This window comes from Takifugu rubripes, chromosome 4 (genome assembly GCF_901000725.2).
Source record: "Takifugu rubripes chromosome 4, fTakRub1.2, whole genome shotgun sequence".
NCBI lineage: Eukaryota > Metazoa > Chordata > Actinopteri > Tetraodontiformes > Tetraodontidae > Takifugu > Takifugu rubripes.
This window is the reverse complement of record NC_042288.1, coordinates 483,848-503,366: the sequence shown is the minus strand read 5'-3', so window position 1 is coordinate 503,366 and position 19,519 is coordinate 483,848. Positions and strand designations below refer to the sequence as shown.

At 53.3% G+C, this 19,519-nt stretch overlaps 1 protein-coding gene across 4 annotated transcripts in view; it reads right to left on the bottom strand.

The window, feature by feature from the left end:
- Positions 1–19,519, bottom strand: part of birc6 (baculoviral IAP repeat containing 6) — a 41,223-nt gene that overhangs the window by 2,494 nt on the left and 19,210 nt on the right. For 2 of the 4 annotated variants that reach the window (XM_029835427.1, XM_029835425.1), the window contains exons 29-67: positions 18,902–19,254; positions 18,379–18,598; positions 17,866–18,002; positions 17,645–17,782; positions 17,225–17,352; positions 16,993–17,124; positions 16,541–16,756; positions 16,285–16,468; positions 15,971–16,138; positions 15,725–15,858; positions 15,408–15,561; positions 14,755–14,871; positions 14,517–14,680; positions 14,198–14,324; positions 13,999–14,109; positions 12,981–13,227; positions 12,300–12,871; positions 11,970–12,145; positions 11,790–11,886; positions 11,517–11,711; positions 11,180–11,380; positions 10,808–11,087; positions 10,439–10,695; positions 9,735–9,843; positions 9,324–9,557; positions 8,287–9,124; positions 7,918–8,061; positions 7,661–7,790; positions 5,472–5,603; positions 4,552–4,713; positions 4,284–4,457; positions 3,925–4,124; positions 3,177–3,540; positions 2,857–3,074; positions 2,044–2,205; positions 1,601–1,772; positions 830–1,049; positions 492–637; positions 214–324 (exon numbers count right to left, since the gene is read on the bottom strand). In XM_029835427.1, coding sequence (XP_029691287.1) covers positions 214–324; positions 492–637; positions 830–1,049; positions 1,601–1,772; positions 2,044–2,205; positions 2,857–3,074; positions 3,177–3,540; positions 3,925–4,124; positions 4,284–4,457; positions 4,552–4,713; positions 5,472–5,603; positions 7,661–7,790; positions 7,918–8,061; positions 8,287–9,124; positions 9,324–9,557; positions 9,735–9,843; positions 10,439–10,695; positions 10,808–11,087; positions 11,180–11,380; positions 11,517–11,711; positions 11,790–11,886; positions 11,970–12,145; positions 12,300–12,871; positions 12,981–13,227; positions 13,999–14,109; positions 14,198–14,324; positions 14,517–14,680; positions 14,755–14,871; positions 15,408–15,561; positions 15,725–15,858; positions 15,971–16,138; positions 16,285–16,468; positions 16,541–16,756; positions 16,993–17,124; positions 17,225–17,352; positions 17,645–17,782; positions 17,866–18,002; positions 18,379–18,598; positions 18,902–19,254 — 8,024 coding nt within the window. The remainder of the gene's footprint in view (positions 1–213; positions 325–491; positions 638–829; positions 1,050–1,600; positions 1,773–2,043; positions 2,206–2,856; positions 3,075–3,176; positions 3,541–3,924; positions 4,125–4,283; positions 4,458–4,551; positions 4,714–5,471; positions 5,604–7,660; positions 7,791–7,917; positions 8,062–8,286; positions 9,125–9,323; positions 9,558–9,734; positions 9,844–10,438; positions 10,696–10,807; positions 11,088–11,179; positions 11,381–11,516; positions 11,712–11,789; positions 11,887–11,969; positions 12,146–12,299; positions 12,872–12,980; positions 13,228–13,998; positions 14,110–14,197; positions 14,325–14,516; positions 14,681–14,754; positions 14,872–15,407; positions 15,562–15,724; positions 15,859–15,970; positions 16,139–16,284; positions 16,469–16,540; positions 16,757–16,992; positions 17,125–17,224; positions 17,353–17,644; positions 17,783–17,865; positions 18,003–18,378; positions 18,599–18,901; positions 19,255–19,519) is intronic. The other 2 variants (XM_029835426.1, XM_011619626.2) reach the window with 2 other exon arrangements.

Here is a 19,519-nt window from a genome sequence, read left to right as displayed (position 1 = left end):
TAAAAAGAGCTCCACGCCGGAGCGCCCATGATCCAGCTCCTCTAAAGTCCTGAACGTTTCTGATCGTGTCCATGTGTAATAACATGTCCACCAGCGTCTCCGCCTGTCTTTAGGTCCCTTTGTCCTCGATGCACGTGTCTACAGTTTAAACAATATCTGAAAGTGCTGTAAAAAGAGTCGTCACACGAGTGAAGCGGGAACGTCGAAACTCACCAAACTGCAGCTTCTTCATTGCAACAACATATTTCTCCTCCAGAGAGCGAAGAACGGACATGGGCTTGGACCGACTCGACGCCTTTCGTGACGACTCCACCAGTTTCTTTTCTGGTAAAAGGGTTCATTTACAGAAGGTCAACTTAGTAACGGCGCCGCTGTCACACAGACGCTCCACCAAACGCCCCAACACGTGTCTCTGCCGCCACACATACGTCACAGCCCCCTGGCCCCGCCCCTGGCTAAGCCCCGCCCATCACCAAAGCGAGCGGACCAACCTTGACTGGCCTGTCTGAGGCTAACGGTGGCCGTCCGGACGATCTCGGCTGTCCTCTGTATGTCTGGGACCAGGAGCGTCAAACCTTCAGGCTCTGGATCAGAGGTTTCGCCCTTTATCATACCTTTACTTTTATCCTTCTTTGACCTTCAAAATACACAAGAACAAGCGTTACTTTTCTCGTCTTGGACCAGACACCAGTGTGAACACACCGCTGTGTCGCCACAAACATGATATCTTAATTAAAACTGTAGCGGCCACAGGTGCAGCAGGAGTAATTACAGGTGTGTGTCAGACTTTTCCAATCACTGGCAGCAACAGAAGGAGAAACAAGTGGACCTGAGGCGGTTGGTGTACGTGTCCACGCAGGTCTTCATCTTGGCCAGCAGCATGCCCACAGAGGCGTGTCCCTCAGAGGGCTCCTCGTCCTCCTCCTCCTCGGGGCCCGAGTCCCCAGAGAGCGGCAGCAGCAGCGGGACCAGGGCGGTGCAGCTGGAGATGGCTCTCAACAGCTCCAGGAGAGCCCGGTAGAGAGGCACGTGCCGCGCCATGTCCAGGACTGCAGGAAAGAGGAGCTCAAAGGTCACCTCAGCTGAATACCTGGGGGATCTCAGAAGGTCAAGTCAACTGTCTGCGAGGATCCTCGTGCCGAGTGCTCCAGCGTCCAGAGGAACTCTACACATGGAGCTCATAACCTTCTGTGAGTAGGCCTCATTTAGTAGTTCTAATCCAGGACAAGAAGCTCTCTTACATCTAAAACACTGAAGAATAATTAGGAGCGTCTCAACAACAATAATGACACCCTGAACCTAACGAGCGTCCACAAACGAGTTGGTAGCTTTTCCATAAAAGCTACAGCGGGAGGACCGGCGCCCCCAGCGTGGCCCCGCCCCTTCAGCAGCTTTAACCCCACCCCTGCGCTCTGATTGGCCAGATGGGGGCGTGGGCAGGCGTGAACGAGGCTTTTATGGTTGATTTCAGCAACATGTGAGAGCAGATGGCAGCTCACGTAGATGCACGTACACGAGTAGATATGCGCATTAACGTGCACGTAGCCGAGTCGCCACTTTCTTGTCTTTATTTCCCCCCGTTTGTAGAAGCAGCACCTACCCGAGTCGTTGCGCAAGTAGGAGGACATGGCCGGGATGAGGCAGGACTGGCTCAGCAGCTCGTGCAGCATGGCCGGCAGAGCCGAGCTGTTCTGGGTGCTGTTGTCTGAGGAGGACGCGTCAAAGGTGTGCACGCTGCTGCAGCCGGCAGGGTTAATGTAGCTCGCCAGGACCTGGGAGCAAAGACATTCACTGTGAGGACGAGTCCCCAGAGCTGTCCATGAGGGGAGGAGCACATGGCAGAACAAGAGGAGATCATCCACACCAAACTATTAATGTCCATTAAATCTTTATTTAGAAGTTCTTCAGACACGAAGCAGAAGGTTCCTCTGAGGAGCCCTTGGATCGCTCCCCTGAGTCCAACTGGCTCTGAACCCCAATGTGGAGGCCACAGAAGAAGATCTGAGTGAGCTTTAATCACGGCTTAAAAACAGCTGAACTCACCTGTAAAAGACAGGTGACGTGCTCTTCTTCTAGACGCTGTTTCATGAGGGCCTGCTCCACGTCCCAGCCTGAAGCTGTAGACCCGGTGCCAAAACCGGTTCCTTTAGCCCAGTATAACTGCTGCTCCTCACTGGACACCCCGCTGTGGCTGGACATCTGTGGCTGTCAAAGCAGACACCCAGAGGTTTAAAACAAAGTGTTGAAGGTAATCTGTAGTCAAACCGTTCAGCCTAAAAATCAGACACAAAACGTGACAGAAGCAATGAAGGAGAGCAGAGTTGGGAAACGTTCATGTTTAGAATCGCTGTGCCCCCCCGGCTGGACTCTGCCAGCATCTCCAGCTCTCAGGCTTCAGGGGTTCCTGCCATGACCAGAAGGTTGGAAGAGGCATGAAGATCTGGGATGTGATCCAACCATGGTGGACCCTGCTGTGGGGGTCTGAGCAGGTCCAAACCCTGACCGTCCCTCCTCCGGCTCCCTGTCCTGGAATGCTGCTGACAAACAGTGTCCCTGTCATCTGTCCAGAGGACATTAGTCCACAAGTCCTGGACTAAGTCAACACGTCAGTGCTGCCAGATGTGTGTTTGTCCTCCACCTGGGGACTTTGATCTGTGTGGAACGTCTGATTTTAAACTCTGAGCAGAGTCAGAAGCTGCTCCAAGCTTCTGTCTGCTGACCTCGGAGGGATCTTCTGGTCTCACCATGGAGGCCAGTCAGCAGCTCAACAAACTGACAGGAACACGGTGCGGTTTCAGCCCTTTACCTGGGAAGAAAGACGTGTGTGTGTGTGTGCGTGTCTCAGCACACTCCTACCTCAGAAACGTTGGAATTGGAGTTGGAGTTTCGAGGGGCGTGGTGGCTCAGGGCGGACAGACAGGCCAGGATGAGGTGGATAGCACCAATCTCGAGAGCCATGCGGCGCAGCAGCACGCCGTCGTCCGTGGTGAGAGGAGTGCTGCTGAACAACGCACGCAGGACGTGGAAGGGTAGCGTGGGCAGCACGTTGGCTGATGGAGACTGCAGGATGTGACCTGAGGAAACATCAGGATGGTCAGGCAAACAACGGCAAACTCAATAATCAGAGTAGGTGTGTGTGTGTGTGTGTGTGTGTGGCAGCACGGTGCAGGACTTACTGCCCTCTCCATCATCAGTGACTCCCAGCACCAGGCGCAGGAGACACTGAGCATGCTTCCTCTCCTTCAGCAGAACCTCAGCATATCCTGGGAGGCGCAGGAACAGGCCAAAAGCTGCCAGCGAGTGAGCAGGGATAGGAGACATGGTCTGCACCGAGGAGGGAGGAGACGAGGACGACTGCGAGTGTTGCTTATTGATGGATGGGGGGTCAGCAGTGATGGACTCGGGGGCCTCATACACCAGCTCGCCGGACTGTTCGATGGTCACCCACTCAAACTGATCGCTGTCTTTGGGCTTCTCATGCGAGGAGGTGGCCACCACCGGGGCACTGACCTGGGAGGAGGCGGAGGAGGAGGAGGAAACCTTCAGCGAAGACGAGAAGATGGAAAGTCAGGTGCTGCCGATGCCGGCAGAACTACAGTAGCACTAGTTCCAATGACTCCAGGAGCCAAAGAAAACCTCCAGGACTCCAGGAGCCAAAGAAAACCTCCAGGTGGAGAAGAAGGCCGGAGACAACAGATCTGCTGTGTCTGCTTCCTCTTAACCGGGATCACTCTGGACGCGGAAGCGCAGCGGAATTCGCCCTCTCATATAGAGCTGAACTCTTAAATAAATGTTTATCTTCAAGGTGCGACCATCCCGTCTTTGCCTCGACCAGCTGGGAGGAGCGAGGGTCAGACCAGCTCCGCCCAGCGTTCCTACGTCCCCTGAGGAGAGGAGTTTAAAAGCCTAACCCTAACGTCTCACCTGCTGAATGACATCGGGGTAGAGCATGGGCAGCCTCTCTGCGATGAGGGCCAGGCCCCCCATGCCTGCAAAGACCTGCAGAGGGGACTGGATGGGCTTGGTCTCCAGCAGGGACTCGTCGGTGGCGGCGTCTCCACACTCTTCACAGGACATCATGGGTTCGCCCTCAGGACAAAGGTTCAGCACATCGTAGTGTTCCACTGCAAGAAGACCACACAGAGGAACTGTTGCTGATGTTCTCCTGAACTGGCCTCTGGACCAGGTCCACAGCTGAAGACAACCAGTCACCACGTGTGTCTGACGGCCTCAGTGATCCAAGCCAGCAGGAGCATCCTGGTGCTCCCTGCTGTCTTTTCTACCTTTCTCAGTGCGAAGCCTCTTGAAGGAGTCGGTCTTTGAGAGGCCAGAGTCGGAGATGACCCTGGAGCCAAGCTTGACAGCCAGACTGATGGACTGGTAGCCCTGCGGCAGCTTCCGGTCGTACAGGAGGGTCAGGAGCTGGGCGAGCGTCATCTCCAGGGGAAGAGGTTGACCTGCAACATCAGGCAGATGCAAACAGCTCCTTCATTGCTGCTCTGGAGCAGAGACACACCGTCCCCCTGACAACGTGAGGCTGCACATCTGCACCTGGAAGCAGCTTGTGGTAGAGGTGAAAGACGGGGACACTGATGGTTTTGGCTGAAGGGTCGCCGCCAGAGGTGGTGGTTAACTTGTCACTCATCACGCGGCCCCGTCTGGAGGGGGGTCGGGGAGGGGTGGAGAGCGCTCGCTTGGATTGAGACTTTAACCCTGCCAACAAGAGACAAAATATGGAACGTGTTACATGTTGAGGAGCTGCAGTGTGTGTGTGTCCCTGACAAGTGTGTGTGACAAGACGAATGTCTACTCTAACGGAACATGAGGAGGGTTACTGGGGACACGCCCCCTTTCTCCAAATCACGTTCAGAACATGTTGAGGAAAGACAGGAGTGATGTTAACAGTGAATTAGTTTAGGAGGTTTACTGCCCCCATGAGGGGCGGGACTAAAATGACCACACACATGAGCGATTATAGCAGGACGATGGGGAACAGGAGAAGGTTCTGGAGCTAGACCCCCTCCCCCGTATAGTCCAGCCTTGACTCCTTGTCCTTTTGTCTGGGGGAGGGCGGTCCTGGCGGCCTCTACACTATGATGATGTCATCAACACCAGAGTGGTTAAAAACGTGGTCACACGTGGAAACATCCAGTCCAGAACTGATGTTTTATGACTGGAGCTGCTGGTAATGAGAGACGACTCTTTCATTCCTACTTGTTGAATAATCCCTCATTTATGCCATTAAACCAACTTTAAAACAGACACAAACGCAGTATTGATTCTGCTGTTGTGATTTATCGGCCATCTTTTATTCTAGTCACGAAACGGTGCTGAAAATAGAAGGCAAAGGTGTGTGAGAGGAATGCAAGAACGACCAACTGAATGTGTGTAACGATAAAAGCTGAAGGTGTTGTTGCTGAGGACGTTTGAGGGTGGAGGGGAGAAGGAAGGACAATCAGTGATCCATGTACCTGAGGCCACCACAACACTGTAGTTGTCCTGGAAGCCATTGTCTGCTTTCATTTTCTCCTTCTCCTCGTGATTCTTCTTCTCTTTGTCCTCCTTCTGCTCATTGATCAGCTTGGCTGTAATACTAGGTGTGTCTGTTTGGATGAGAAGTTTAGAGTATTCAATGCCCTGGCCTGCATTTGATGTCTCGTTTTAACTGATAGAGATGTATGCAAAGCAATCATGATAGCGACCGATGGCATAGTCAGTGTGGTCAAAGCTGCAGCAGATGACAGGTCAGAGGAGACGAGATGTTCCATCTTTAGAGAAGCAATGACACCATTCCTCATTTCCATCAGGGACAGTAAGGAAGTAACAGTTCAGAACATTGGGCTGCTTCTGGAGAGCATCATTAGCATGAAGTAGCATTAGCAAAAGTAGAGTTAATGTATGAAAAGCTCATGTGATGGGGGGTCTTCTCAGGGAGATGAAGGTCCCAGCAGGACAGAACAGATTAGAAATGATGGAACAACAGCAGGAGACATTGATGCGTGTGTTAAAAAGAATGCTGATCCAGGGGGATCTGTGGTCAAAAAGAACCTTAGAACCACCATAAAAGCAGGTCATCCTGAAGGACCATCCCAGCCACCAGCTCAACAGAGTGGAGATCGAACACAGCACCAGCCTGGAGGACATTCCTGGTGCACGGCAGCAGCAGCAGCAGCTACAGCAGCTACAGCAGTAGCAGCAGCAGCAGTTACAGCAGCTACAGCAGCAGCAGCTACAGCAGCAGCAGCAGCTACAGCAGCAGCAGCAGCTACAGTAGCAGCAGCTACAGCAGCAGCAGCTACAGCAGCAGCAGCTACAACAGCAGCAGCAGAGCAGCAGCAGCTACAGCAGCAGCAGCAGCTACAGTAGCAGCAGCAGCTACAGCAGCAGCTACAGTAGCAGCAGCAGCTACAGCAGCAGCTACAGCAGCAGCTACAGCAGCAGCTACAGCAGCAGCAGCAGCTACAACAGCAGCAGCTACAGCAGCAGCAGCAGCTACAGCAGCAGCAGCAGCTACAGCAGGAGCAGCAGCTACAGCAGCAGCTACAGCAGCTACAGCTACAGCAGCAGCTACAGTAGCAGCAGCAGCTACAGCAGCAGCAGCAGCTACAGCAGCAGCAGCAGCTACAGCAGCAGGTACAGCAGCAGCAGCAGCTACAGCAGCGGCAGCTACAGCAGCAGCAGCAGCTACAGCAGCAGCAGCAGCTACAGCAGCTACAGCAGCTGCAGCTACAGTAGCAGCAGCTACAGCAGCAGCAGCAGCAGCTACAGCAGCAGGTACAGCAGCAGCAGCAGCGGCAGCTACAGCAGCAGCAGCTACAGCAGCAGCAGCTACAGCAGCAGCAGCTACAGCAGCAGCACAAAGACTCAACTCCCACCAAGCTGAGAAACCTCTCAGGTAGACCTGGATCACCTGGACCTAGTTGAGCCGCTACTGGTGTCAGGGCCTAAGGTGTTCTTTATTTTCTGAACGTACGATGTTTAGAATAAGATGAGAACTTCCTGTGGAGACTCAAATCAGCTCCTGAAGAACTTTGGTCGACACACATGGAAAAGAACCGTAAAAAGAACTAAACATGGAGGTTCTGACCATCATGTCCAGTGTCCTAAATTGTCCTGTTGCGTGCGCAGCGGCCTCCACTTCTCTGGTTTAGAGACGTTTGGACCTAAGACACTGGTCTGTCCTGGCTGAGGCTCATTGTGAGGAGGTCACATGCTAACTCCTACTGTCCTCATACTGTAACGACGCTATAAACCACGGAGATGATGCTGAAGCTGCTGCTAACATGGGGCTCATTTCTGAGCTCCGTTCCTCCCCTGGTCTCCACCCGTTCCTCCCGGTCAGGTGGGACTGGGAGCTCAGGGAGTGCGTCCGCTGGGTGCTGACACAGCAGAGTGCCAGCAGCCAGCGGAGGAACCGGAGCACCAGATCAGCAGCACAGCTCAGGGCCAGGATCTCCTCCAGGGCTCTGTTGTGCTGTGAAGGCAACAGAGCCTTGTGTCGCCCCAACTGGCTTCTGCAGGAGTGTCTGAAAGCACCCCTCAAACATGGAGTCTAGGCAGGACGGGTGGTGGGCACCGTCTGACCTTGGGCTCCTGCTCACTGTATGACTGAAGGCCTCCCTCCCATAACTGTTTCTGGTGTTGCTTCAGTGACACCTACCAGATACTCGGTCCAGGACTTCAGCCAGAGTGGTGGAGATGGGGAGGTGCAGGGTGCGATACTTGTGTCCTGCTCCGTACATCGGGTGCTGAATCAAGTGGCAGGTAGCATTGATACGACCTTTGTACAGCTGGGGACGACAAACGACTTAAATGTCTGCATCACAAACGCAACACAAACCCCTAATAAAGCAGACAAAGCCCACATCTCTGAGTCCCCAACAAACCAAGAATGAGCTGGGGGGGGGGGGTACCTACCGGACATGGAGACTGGAGAAAGACTGAGACCTTCTCGTCCTCCAGCATGAGCTGCAGGAAGAGCCTTCGGATGAAGCCTGAGATGTTTCCGGACATCTGCATGTTGCTTCGCTGGGGTGCCGACTGGAAAAGCTCACAGAGCACCTGCAGCCATCAAACACAGGTGTGTTCCTGAGTTCCTACCTGCCGATGCTAACGAAAGCTCCTTCAACACCACCGATTTTAGCACTTTTGCTGCGCTATTTTTGCTACTGGACCTACTGACAAAACTGCACATGGGTTCTATTTGCACACACATTAAGAGTTATTGTGACATGTGGGGGCCCTGTTGCCCCTGGCGACAGCTGAACCCCACCAGAACCAGATTACCTGGGCCATGAGCCGCTGGTTGTTGGGGTGACAGGAGATACACTGCAGGAAAAAAGCCACGGCGGTGTTCTCCAGAGCCGTTCTCTGCTGGGTGGTGAGTCGTTCTGGTGGAGCTGGAGGCGCTACAGAGGAGCAGGAGCCAGGAAGGGGAGGCTGGGATGGGGGCGGGTCTGCCGGAGACGTGGCGCCCAGCGGCTGACCGCCCGTACTGGCGCTGGAATGGCACAAGAGGAAGAGCAGCCCTGCCCACAGCGGGTTGACCTCCGGCCCTCCTAACCAGTCTTTCATGATGTGACTGTTGCCCACTTCGGTCAGGAAGCGCAGCACTGGAGCAGCCAAGTCTGCAGCCAGAGGAGGCTGACTATGGGATGGCGGGTGCTGCTGAGGGTAATGGCGCCTGTCGGAGTGGGCAGCAGGCATGGGCAGGTCTGCGCTGGCCAGGAAGCTGAAACAGAACTGGGTCAGGCTGCGGACTAGAAGTGAGGGTAAACCTGAGTCCAGCAGTTGCTGGATGGCCTGAGGGGACTGAGACGCGGCCGCCAGCGTGGTCAGCTGGGACTCCGACAGGTGGACGGGGGGTCGAGCGTGCTTGGAGTCGTCTGTGAGCCTTGCAGCATTGGCGTTGACGTTGTGCTGCTTCTTCCCGTCGTCGGTGATCCCAAGGTGGTGGTGCTGGACCTGAGAGCGGCTGCTGCTGGACAGCGAGATGATCCCCATCCAAGACATGAGCAGGGAGAAGTAGCTGGGGTGGATGTAGCACAGGGAGCAGAGCAGGCTGTCCACGGCCTTCTTCAGGGCCGTGTTGCACGGCAGCGACATGGACCAGCTGTACAGCAACCTGGGGGCCGAGCCAAGAACAAAGCTTGAGTGAGCAGAACCGTAGCAAAGCCAAGGTGTGTCTGGTTCTGGTCACAGACGTGGCTCCAATCAGGCTACACTTAGCTTCAATCACTCTGCTGTGGGTTTATTTTACTGAACCAGAAGATAAACCCCCCCCCCCCCCCCCCAGGCTGGTGTGGTGCAGGAAGGAGACTCACTCAAACAGGTCTCTGTTGAGCAGTGAATGCAGGTCATAGTTGACGGGCAGCTCGTAGCTGTGCCACAATATGGCGGCTACACAGTGGAGATGGGATGGCGACGGCATCAGAAGGCCAAATTCCCTCAGAGAAGCTGAGGTGTAGACACCAGGACCAGCGTATCCCATCGGACTGCTGACCTTATGAGACGCTACCTGGGAGGAGTCGTGGACCCACTGCAGCAGAGCCTGGATCCTGAAGACGACAATTCAAATCACATTTCAGGGGTAATTAACAGCACTCGAATTGAGTCGTTTACACGGTTTATGGGCTAAACTCTAAAGCACGATCATTAAAAATAAAACAAAAGCAGTGCAGAAGAAATCTCACGTGTGTGAACACTGATCCAGAATGGAAAAGGTTCTGGTGTACCTGTCTTTGGTTCCAGCGTCTTGTGTGGTGCCCATTTGATAGAGAATGTCGACGGTGGAATCGGAGGACAGGCCGTTCAAGCGGCCAAAGAGCAGAGGACTGTTCAAGTCTGCAGAAACACAGCACAATAAGGGAAGAAGCTTAAAATCAAGGATTCGAGGTGAGTCGCGCTACTGTTGCTAGGCAGCAGGGGGCGCTGTCTGCGTCTGAGCTGGCCTGTCGACGCCCGTGGTCTCAGCCTGAACTGTTCGTTCATTATTTAAAGGGAGATCTGCTCTCAAAATGACATTTATTGCTACATTTATATGGATTATCGCTTATTTATTAAGGAAAGGTGCCTGTTTTGTGTTATTTGCATTGTTTGGGATGCTTCTCTGATTACGAGAGGATGAAAATAGACAGTTGCAGCATTAAAGCGATCTTGTTCAGCCATATTTGGTCTCACTGTGTGTTGTTAGAACCCTAATGATTAATCCATAAAGAGACGTTTGGGCTCTACTCTGAAAGGCTTCTTCAGGCCTGATGGGGCTGGATTAATATGACCCGGCTGAACTACCGGTACATGGACCTAATTAGTTATGAGAACTGGTTGCGGGTTAACAAATGCAGCTAATATAATTCTACCACTGATGAGATGAAAGCACGCTAGCGTTTGAAACGGCGCCGTCCTCAACGGGGGCAGGTGTGCTGCCGATCAGACTCACTGGCAGGATCGGTGCCAGCAGCAGCACAGTTCCTCAGAAGGATCTCGATGAGCTTCAGGCCGATGTGAGTGGACTGCAGGCCGATCTTCACCAGGACCGCCTCGATATTGGGCGAGTGCATGCCGCAGTAAGGCGACATCAGCAGTGCAGCACAGGTCTGCAGCAGGTTGGCAGTGGGGGCCGCAGCACTGGCCATCATCGCCTCCAGGTCGCTGGCATGGGTCAGACAGTGGTGGAGGAGGCGCAGCCACCCAATGCTGGGAAGAAGAAGAAGAAGAAGAAGAAGAAGAAGAAGAAGAAGAAGAAGGAGATGAAGGAGATGATGCCTTCAAATCCACAGCGCCCCCACAGGACACCATCTTCTGTTACCTGGTTTTAGAGACTTGGTCCTCAGATGGCAGGAAGGGGTTGTTGACAGTGGCAGAGGAGGTGTTACCAAACGCCGTCAGACCCAGGAGTTTGATCTGAGACAGGCCCAGAGTGCTGGCGTCCCGAGGCCGGTGCAGCCTCAGGCACACGGCGGACGCAACCTCCGCCTTCATCAACTGGATCTTGATGTACGTGAGGCCGCTGGTGATGATGGGTGTGGACAGGGGCAACATGTTGACCCCGTCTGTGCTGATCTCCACCGACACCGAAGACGGACACGCTGGTAAAGAAGGAAGGAAGATGAGGAGTGAGTGCCCGGCAGGGGAGAGACAACAGGCAGGGCGTCATGGCAACAAGAAGTCAGGGACGTACTCGCCAAAGAGGCCAGGTGAGGTTGGATGTGGATCTCCTTCAACAACACAGCAGCTGGAAGGTGTATGGTCAGATCACACCAGGCCTCTTCTGGGAGGAAGATGTAAGACCACGCTGCTGAGCGGGCCCTGCGGTGGGGGGGCGTGGCCTGGAGGAGGACCTCGGCGGGCTGTGCTGTTGGGCTGCTGGAGGTGATGGTGCCTACACACAGATTTTAGATTTTAGGTTAGAAACCACTGACAGTTGCCGAGACTGCTTCCTTATGCCTGTGGATGGGTTGACCCAGGCTGGGGGGGGGTAGGAGGTACAAGGCCACAGTCAACAGGAGGAGTCTGACCTAAAGGAGCAAAGTTGTGGAGGCCCTCGGCGTTGTCGGGCTCCGACGTCATCACTCTGGATTTCAGGTTGCCGTCTGATGTTTTCCCAGAACCTGAATCTAAAAACTTCATGATGGTGGACACCATACTGCGAGCTGTGTTGACGATGGCCCGAGTGCTGGTCACCATGTTGTTACAGATCAACTGGATCCCACCTGGTGAAACAGCATTAAATTAGGCGGCAAATCCGGCAAACGGCATTTCGCTAGACACTAATTAAAATAATGACCTACCCATGTCATGGAAGGCCTTGAGAGCCTCGCTGGTGTCCAACACTCGCAGGATGAACCACAGAAGGGGCTCCGACAGCTGACAGGTGGAGAGACAGCCCTTCAAAAGGAGACAGCAGATATCAGGCGACTGAGGCACGCTAACGCAGCGCCCAAGGCAGGAGAAGAGGACGGGACGCTGACCTGTCTGCCCATGTACCCACACGCCATGTATGTGAGGATGGGCTGCAACATGACCTGGACAGAGGAAGCCTTCTTGCTCAGGGTGGTGAGGATGGTGAAGAGCCCATCCCCCACCGATATAGCATCCAGACCTCCGTGGAAATTCTCATGCTTGGTCAGGTGGAGCCCACTGGCACCTGAGGGACAACACAGTGTTTGCAGTAGAAAACACAGCTACACACGTATACATCCACAGAGATAGAGATCCATTGTGTTCCTATAAGTAGGTGAGGAGCCAGGAGGGTCGCCAGATGTCCGTCCCCCGTCTGAGAAGAGCTTGTGGCTTCTCACCTATGATCATGGCCATGGCGCTGCTGTTGCACTGGCCCAGAGCCGACAAGATCTGGCTCATCACGGGCTGATTGGCCAAGATCAGATCGGCCACGCTTGCAGGAGGCGCTGGAGCGGAGAGGGATCCCGAAGCCATGCTGTCTTTGCTGCCGCACACCTTCTCCTCGTCAGACACGCTGCTGTCAGCCATTCCCCCGCTGCTGAGGGGCAGCCGTCCACTGAACTCCTTGTCCCCCGACAGAGGAAGCTGCACCAGCACGTTGACCAGCTTGATGAGGTCAAACATCAGTTTGTCTCGCGTCGTCTCCCCACACACAGCTTTGGCATCGCCCGGACGGATGATGCTGGCAAACAGGCCCCCGAAGCAGGAGCGAGCCCCCACGGAGCTGTCTGTGCCGCTGCGGGAAACCAGCTTATCCGAGCAGGTGATGTAGTGGTGCACCAAAAAGGTGATGGACTCGATCACAGACGAGATGGTGGCCACAGACACCACCTCAAAGTTCTGCTCCAGAGTAAACTCTAGCAGCTTGACTTGAGCGTCCAGAGGACCGTGGCCCGACTGGAACGGACCCCTGCGTGGTTAGAAGGAAACATCTCAAACGGGCTTCATCTCCAGGAATAAAAAAAACAGTGATTGAGGACAGTTAATGTTCATCTGGGTTGGGAAAGTTCCTCACATACCTCTCTGTGGTTAGGATGTGCACGAGTTTGAGCAGGAACTCACTAAACATCTGAGGACAAGTGGAGGACAGGTGAACCTGCAGGCGGCTCAGAAACTCGTGCATGGCCTGGGTGGCAGTCGGACCCACGTGAGCGCTGTGCTGGCTCGTCCCGTTGGTACTGCTGCCAGACAAGAACCGCACCAGGACCTGAACCAGAGTGGGATCAGACACCATCTGCTGTGCTGTGCTCAAGTCATTACTAGAGGCTGGAAGACATAGTTGGTGTTTTTATAAATCAGAGCAAAACAGACAATAATACATTTATTGGTTGAGCTAAGCAACTGGGAGCGTTTCAGCTTCGCTCACTTTTACAGCATTTTCATTCACCACCGTTTTAGAAGTTCCCAGTCATTTCACAATGAATACATTAAAGTTCAAATCACACGGTCCATCTGCTCTAATCTGATCTGCACCGTTATGAGCAGCGCTAACACGTTTAGCAACAAATATGCTGACACTGCGCCCGCTGCACCTGCACCTACAGACGGCGCCTTTCACTTCAGTATCCCAGAAAATGAACAAGTCCAATTAAAGGGAGACTGTGAGGAAGTGAGCGTGAGCAGCTCATCTTTTCTTTGGCCACCCGAGCACAGAGAAGCGTGCTCATCGACCTGCTCAGGAAGGTTCTGGCCGTGCGGCCCCTTGCTGAGTCCTACAGGAGAAGAGCATCGGCACGTCTGTGGGTGGTTGCTGTTGATGGACAGGGTCCAGCCTCGGGCTCGTCCCTGTAAACGTGCTCACAGCCGCCATCTTGTAAGGAACGTCCACCAGTGTCCTCTGGACAACTGTCGGTTCAGCCACGGTTGAGTGTGAACCAGACTCAGGGACCTTGGAACGGCTCAGGTGACCATTGAAGCGGTTGGGATGGACCGAGTCTCTTTGACAATGTTCCATTTTTCTGAGATACTGAATTGGGTTTTTATCTACAGACCTTCTGACTACTGAACAGATTTTAACTGGAGCAGAAACAGACTGACCACTGGCTGGCATGTTGGTCATCAGAGTGAGAGAGCGCAGCACCAGGCACCACGTTCTCAGGGATGTGTTGGGGTACCATGACAACACTGTTAGGAAGCTGCAGATGGAGGCTGAACACAAACACAAGGAGACTCAGACACACAGTCACTGGAAATGACAGCAGTGTAAAAGCTGACCATGCTCAGAAGCTGTGCTGACCTTGGTTGATGGGGATGGTTGGGACTCGACCAGAGTTGAACAGAAAGATGTCTCCTCCAGAGTCTTCAGCACCACAAGGATAGGAGTTGAGGCTGAGCGTTAACCAGAGGTGCAGCAAAGACTCCAGCTGGGGGGAAACACTGAATGAATGCTCTTCAAATCTGCCCATCTCACAGGTGATGAAACATCAGGCATTTGCTCAAGGCTCAGGAAACTGTGATGGCAGCAACCCAAACCACCGAACATTGCCTCAGTCCTCCTACACCTGAAATCTTATGTTCAAAAGATTTAGTATTGTAATAATATGATGGCTGCTGACCTGCACGTGGTGGACCTGCAGCAGGGAGAAGAGCTTGTTGAAGCAAGCGCTCAACATGGGGATCGACGAGGACTGCGCTAAGAGCCCGGTGCTACCTGGAGGTGAACCTCCTCCGTGCAGCGTCCTCAGCAGGCAGTCGTCGGTCCCGTTGGAGGCCTGGTTGACTGAAAGCCAGACACGGAGCTCAACAACAGGGACAAACCTGACTGCGCTGAGGTTTCCCACTCTCTTAGCTTACCTGTGGAAGAACTTGAGGTGAGAGCCTGCAAGATGGAGTCAGCATGAAGAGTTGCCATCATCTTGAGCATCAGCTCAGCCTGCTGCTCCAGGCCGACCTCCAGCCGTGCGTCCATGGCTGTGGAGTTGACAGGCAACATCAAGACATCATCGTGTAATTTGAGCAAATGTTCCCTATCCAGGAAAACACAGCCAGAGCCCACTGATGATGCCGGGTCAAAACCTCTCAAACGTGCTGCACTTTTGCCACAAAAATGATCTCTTTCCCATAAATCTTTGCAGAAAGCTGTAAAATGCTGCATGTTTACTTCTCCCACGGGAGCAGCAGTCTCCCCTGTTGCCTTGGGAACCTTTGGAAGTGACGCATCAACACGTGAGAATTAACCCCAGGATGAAGCAACCGGGAGAACCTGGATGCTGTAATTAGCACTAATGAGGAGAGAGAAGGTTCCCGTAACAGTGCCTGTTTGGTAATAAATGATTTGACCGTTTCACCTCAGGTGAGCATTCTTTATTTGGTAAAGCTAAAAGAGATGTTACAGCTCTTCAGTTTCATATCCAAGCACCTCAGTCAAATCTCCTCTCCTCCTGGAGGGAGGGACACACACACACACACACACACACCCGGTGAGCTCCAGATGCACCTCTACCCACCTTGTGATACAGAGATGGAGAGACTTTGGGATCCAGGCTTTTCAGCAGCCACTGGAGCTTTGGCGACTGGGATACCGACGCCCCCGATGTACGGGTTGTAGCCATAGGTGCCGTAGTCGGCGCCCCAGTAGTCGTACCAGGTGCTGCTGATAGGCTGAGATCAGACAGGAGGATCAGACAGGAGGGACACTGGTTGATTTATCAATGCTCAGTTCATCCTCTGTGTGAATGTTAACCTTGGAAATGAAACCAGGAACTCCTCCCAGACAACTGGCAGTAATGTATAAGAAAATGACCAACATCAGCATCAAACGTACCTTAAACACTTTGGCTGCAAGTGGATCTTTCTCCAGATCGATATCCAACGGATCAATGTCAACGTCCATGAGGTCCTGCAGCAGGTCAAAGTCTATGTCTTTCTCTTTTTCCAAAGCCGACAGAGCTGGAGCACCTTCGGACAACGAAGCGAAAGGCTTTCACTCAAAAGGTGAACGTATATGAAGGATCAAAGTTGGAGCTAAAGACCAATCTGCAACTATCCGTTTGAATGCTGAAAGTGGTACCTGCTATGATATCGGGCACCAAGGCTTCGTCGATGCTCTCTACCAGAGCAATAGAGGAGGGCTGGCTCAGAGAGTCGTCAGAATCAGCAGCTGCTGAGGCAGAGGAGGCCCCCGGCTCCACCACCACCTCCTCCATCCCATCCAAAGAGACTGAGGACAACTGTTCCCCTGGGAGGACAAGCAGCCTCAGTTACTGTGCTGGTACTGAAGCTGGCCGATGGCCGCCCAAAGTCAGGACGGCCACGATGGCGCGGTCCTCCACGCGTCCCCGCCGTCACAAATGTCACAACGCAAAACATGAATGTCAGCCACACCTGTCAGGATGTCCTGTAGCATACATGTCAGGGAATACTGAGCCCAGGCACCTCCCCAGGAAATGTCTCCCCGGTTGAACTCCGTCCCCACCAGCAGGAGGAGGAGCCGTTCCATCTGCTGCTCAGACACCACCTCACACAGGTGGATCGTGGGTCTGGTGGCGCTGGCGATCCTAGCAAGCACCTAAAGGGTTGGCAAAGGCGTTAGCGTCACCGTGCTTATGCTAATGAGAAACAGAGCAGTCTGAGATGATACCTTGCAGACAAACAGCAGCAGGTCGGCGTGGCAGGTGAAGTCCATGGAGAGGAGGAACAGGGTGAGTTTCTGCACCACGGAAATGCAGCATTCGTGGGACAGCGTGAAAGGAAGAGGTTCGATTTCTGGAGTTTCTTTAGCTGTTGTGGACTCAGAGTCCAGGGGCGACCGCGGCCATTCGGTGGTACGGCGGAGACGGATGAGGTCTTTAAAGTGCTGCGAGGAGGAGCGAGACGAGTCCGTTGTTAGACTGAAGCCCACATGTCAAGTATGAGTAGAACTTTGCTCCTCAAAGTCCGTCTGCATTTCTTTTTCCACACATCCAGAGAAACCAGGTAACTCTGAGCTTCCCTTTCTACTCCAGGCCAATGGCGGCCCGTTCAGGTGAGCAGAGAACTAATGGGACCCAGAACTGAGGAGACCCTAGTTTACAGGGATTACGAGGCGCTCACCTTGGATGTGGCTTGTTTCAGCTTGGCTTGTTCCATCAGCAGTTTATAAGAGGAGCCTTTGTTACTCTGGATCTTCTCCTTCTCAATTTGCTCCACCAAAGCTTTCTGCTTGGCTTTCAAAAGGTTCAGCTGCTGCAAAGAAAAGGAGAGGGGAACTCAAAGAGTGGAGGAGCAGATTTCCCTTCCTGCAGCAGCTTTGGTCAGCAGTGTGACATGCACAGGTGTCCTCTACCTGCTTGTGGTGGACAAGCTGCTTGCGAATCTTGCGGGAGTAGATCCGATCCAGGCTGCTGCTGCCTTTGGCTGACCTGCTGTAGTTGTGGGACTGAAGGCTGTTGTTGATGAAACTCCACTGAACACCTGTGTGGGAAAAGGACATCCTTCCGAGTTGGGCCAGAACCAAGTTCAAAGAGGCTGTCTAACAGTGATTAGTGGTCCCATCCGGTCCAGTTCTGCTGTAGGTGGTATCAGACGTGCTAGAAAAACCTAAAATTAGACGCTCACACTTGGGCTGTGTGAGAGGGACACTGGACAGGGGGTGGCTTGAGGTGGGGGTGGTGTCTTTGGTACTGGGACCAACAAGATTCGATCACAATGCTTGGTCCAAGATCAGACGTGAAAGCATCAGCTTTGAAGGCTCTCCTTCAGTTACCTGTTAACGACCTCTCGCGCTCTTTTCCTACAAGGTGCTTCTTCCCTCCTGAGGGCTCATCGTCAATATTGGCCACATAGTCCAACAATCTGGACACCAACATCACAACCCAGCTGATCATGGGAATGTCCAAAACACCTGTAAAAGATAGAAAATCAGGGGATGAATCCAGCGTGTTTGTGGTTGCTGCGCCAGGAATCAGTAATCAGATGCTCCAGGACCTTCAGCCCGGGCCTGGGCGGCTGCTTGTGGCTGCTGCAGGGGTAACAGGAGGCTGTCCAGCAGGTTCAGGAGGCTCTCCAGCACCCCGCTGTTGCTCAGTGATCTTTGGCCAATGCAGGACAGCAGCATGAAGACCCTAAGACCAGAGCAAAGGCAAAACATCAGCAGCAGTAACCAATATTAGTAGATACATCCAGCTTCATATGGAGAACTTCACGCCTCTGTCTCATTTAGGATCCATCAAAGGATGTTGAGGAGATGCTGTCCAACATTTGAAACCTCGCATTTTTGTATCAGAGTTGATTGACTGAAGTTCTGAAGAACGCCTAAAACCTTTTGAGCTTGAAGGCAGCTGAGCTGGAAGAACATGACATGATTTGTGACTGTGACTGAAATCCTCTATTTCAATTGGAGCTGCATTGTGAGATGGAGCCTGTGGATGACAACAGGCTGTGCAGGTCTGAAGAGCTCCTTCCTTCTGCCCAACTCATGTGACCACTGGGATGTGTTACCTGTCCTGAGGGAAGATGAGCAGTTGTTCTGAGTTGTAGAGCTCCTGCAGAACATTGGAGAGGAACTGGCCCCACCAGTTTTCACCTCCACACAACTGCACCAACAGGAGACCCGCGTGAAGACGAATCTTGGGCGTTCCGCTGATGCAAAGATGTTTGAAGAGTTCCTCACAGGCCTGGGCGTTGAAGGTACTCTGGAGGACGGCCGGCACTGAATTGCCTGCAGATGCACACATTGAAGGAGTCAATAAGCTTCAGCACAAAGGATGATCCTGTCCAGCATGTAACCATCGGCTCTGGCTTCTCCACACCCTCCCGGGACCAAAGTGCTGCATTCCTCCCTTTCTGAACACGTCTGGGACTCAAACATGATTCTGCTGTCCTTCTACCACTGGTTTTTTCCAACGGGAAAGGCGGAAGTGACGTCATTTCGTCACAATTAACAACTGAATTAGGATGAAAATTCCAAACCTTCTGGTTCTGTTCCCATAATCACGGGCGCGGGTGCACGCAGGCTGCTCACCATTGTTGGAGTGCAGGAGGCTCAGCAGTGTGTCCAGTAGGTACTGAATGATTGTCCTGAGCTGCTCGGTGGAGGAGCTGTGGATCAGCTCCTGCGTCTCCGGTGCATTAACGCTGTGAAGCGACTTGCGGACGGCGCCCAGCGCCACGCGCAGACGCTGCACGGCGTGGTGGGCCAGGTTGAGCTGCAGCTGCAGCTGGGTGCAGTCTTGGTAGGCTGAAAAAACACGCTGGTCCTCCTCCACCACCTTGTCTGGTTTCCGTAGAAAGTACTGGGCATTGTTGGCGTTGTTCAAGGGTGGCAGGTCGATGTTCTGCAGAAGGGTCTCCAAGCGATGGCAGGCCAGGTTGTACCTGATGAACAGTTAAAGTGGCACATTTAAATATGGAAACTGCAGGTTAACGAATATAAACCTGCATGACTGGAAGGTTCCCCAGACTGAAGCAAACATTCAGCCTCTCGTGGTATGGCCCCGTCATTCAGGCCGGGCCAGAGGCAAAGCTAGGATGGAACCAGCAACAGTGCTGGCTCAATTCAAGCGTATTGCTGCTGGCTACAGAGGTCAAGAATCTAGATCTTTGTGTCCTATATCTATGTGAACTGCTGCCCATTCATTTG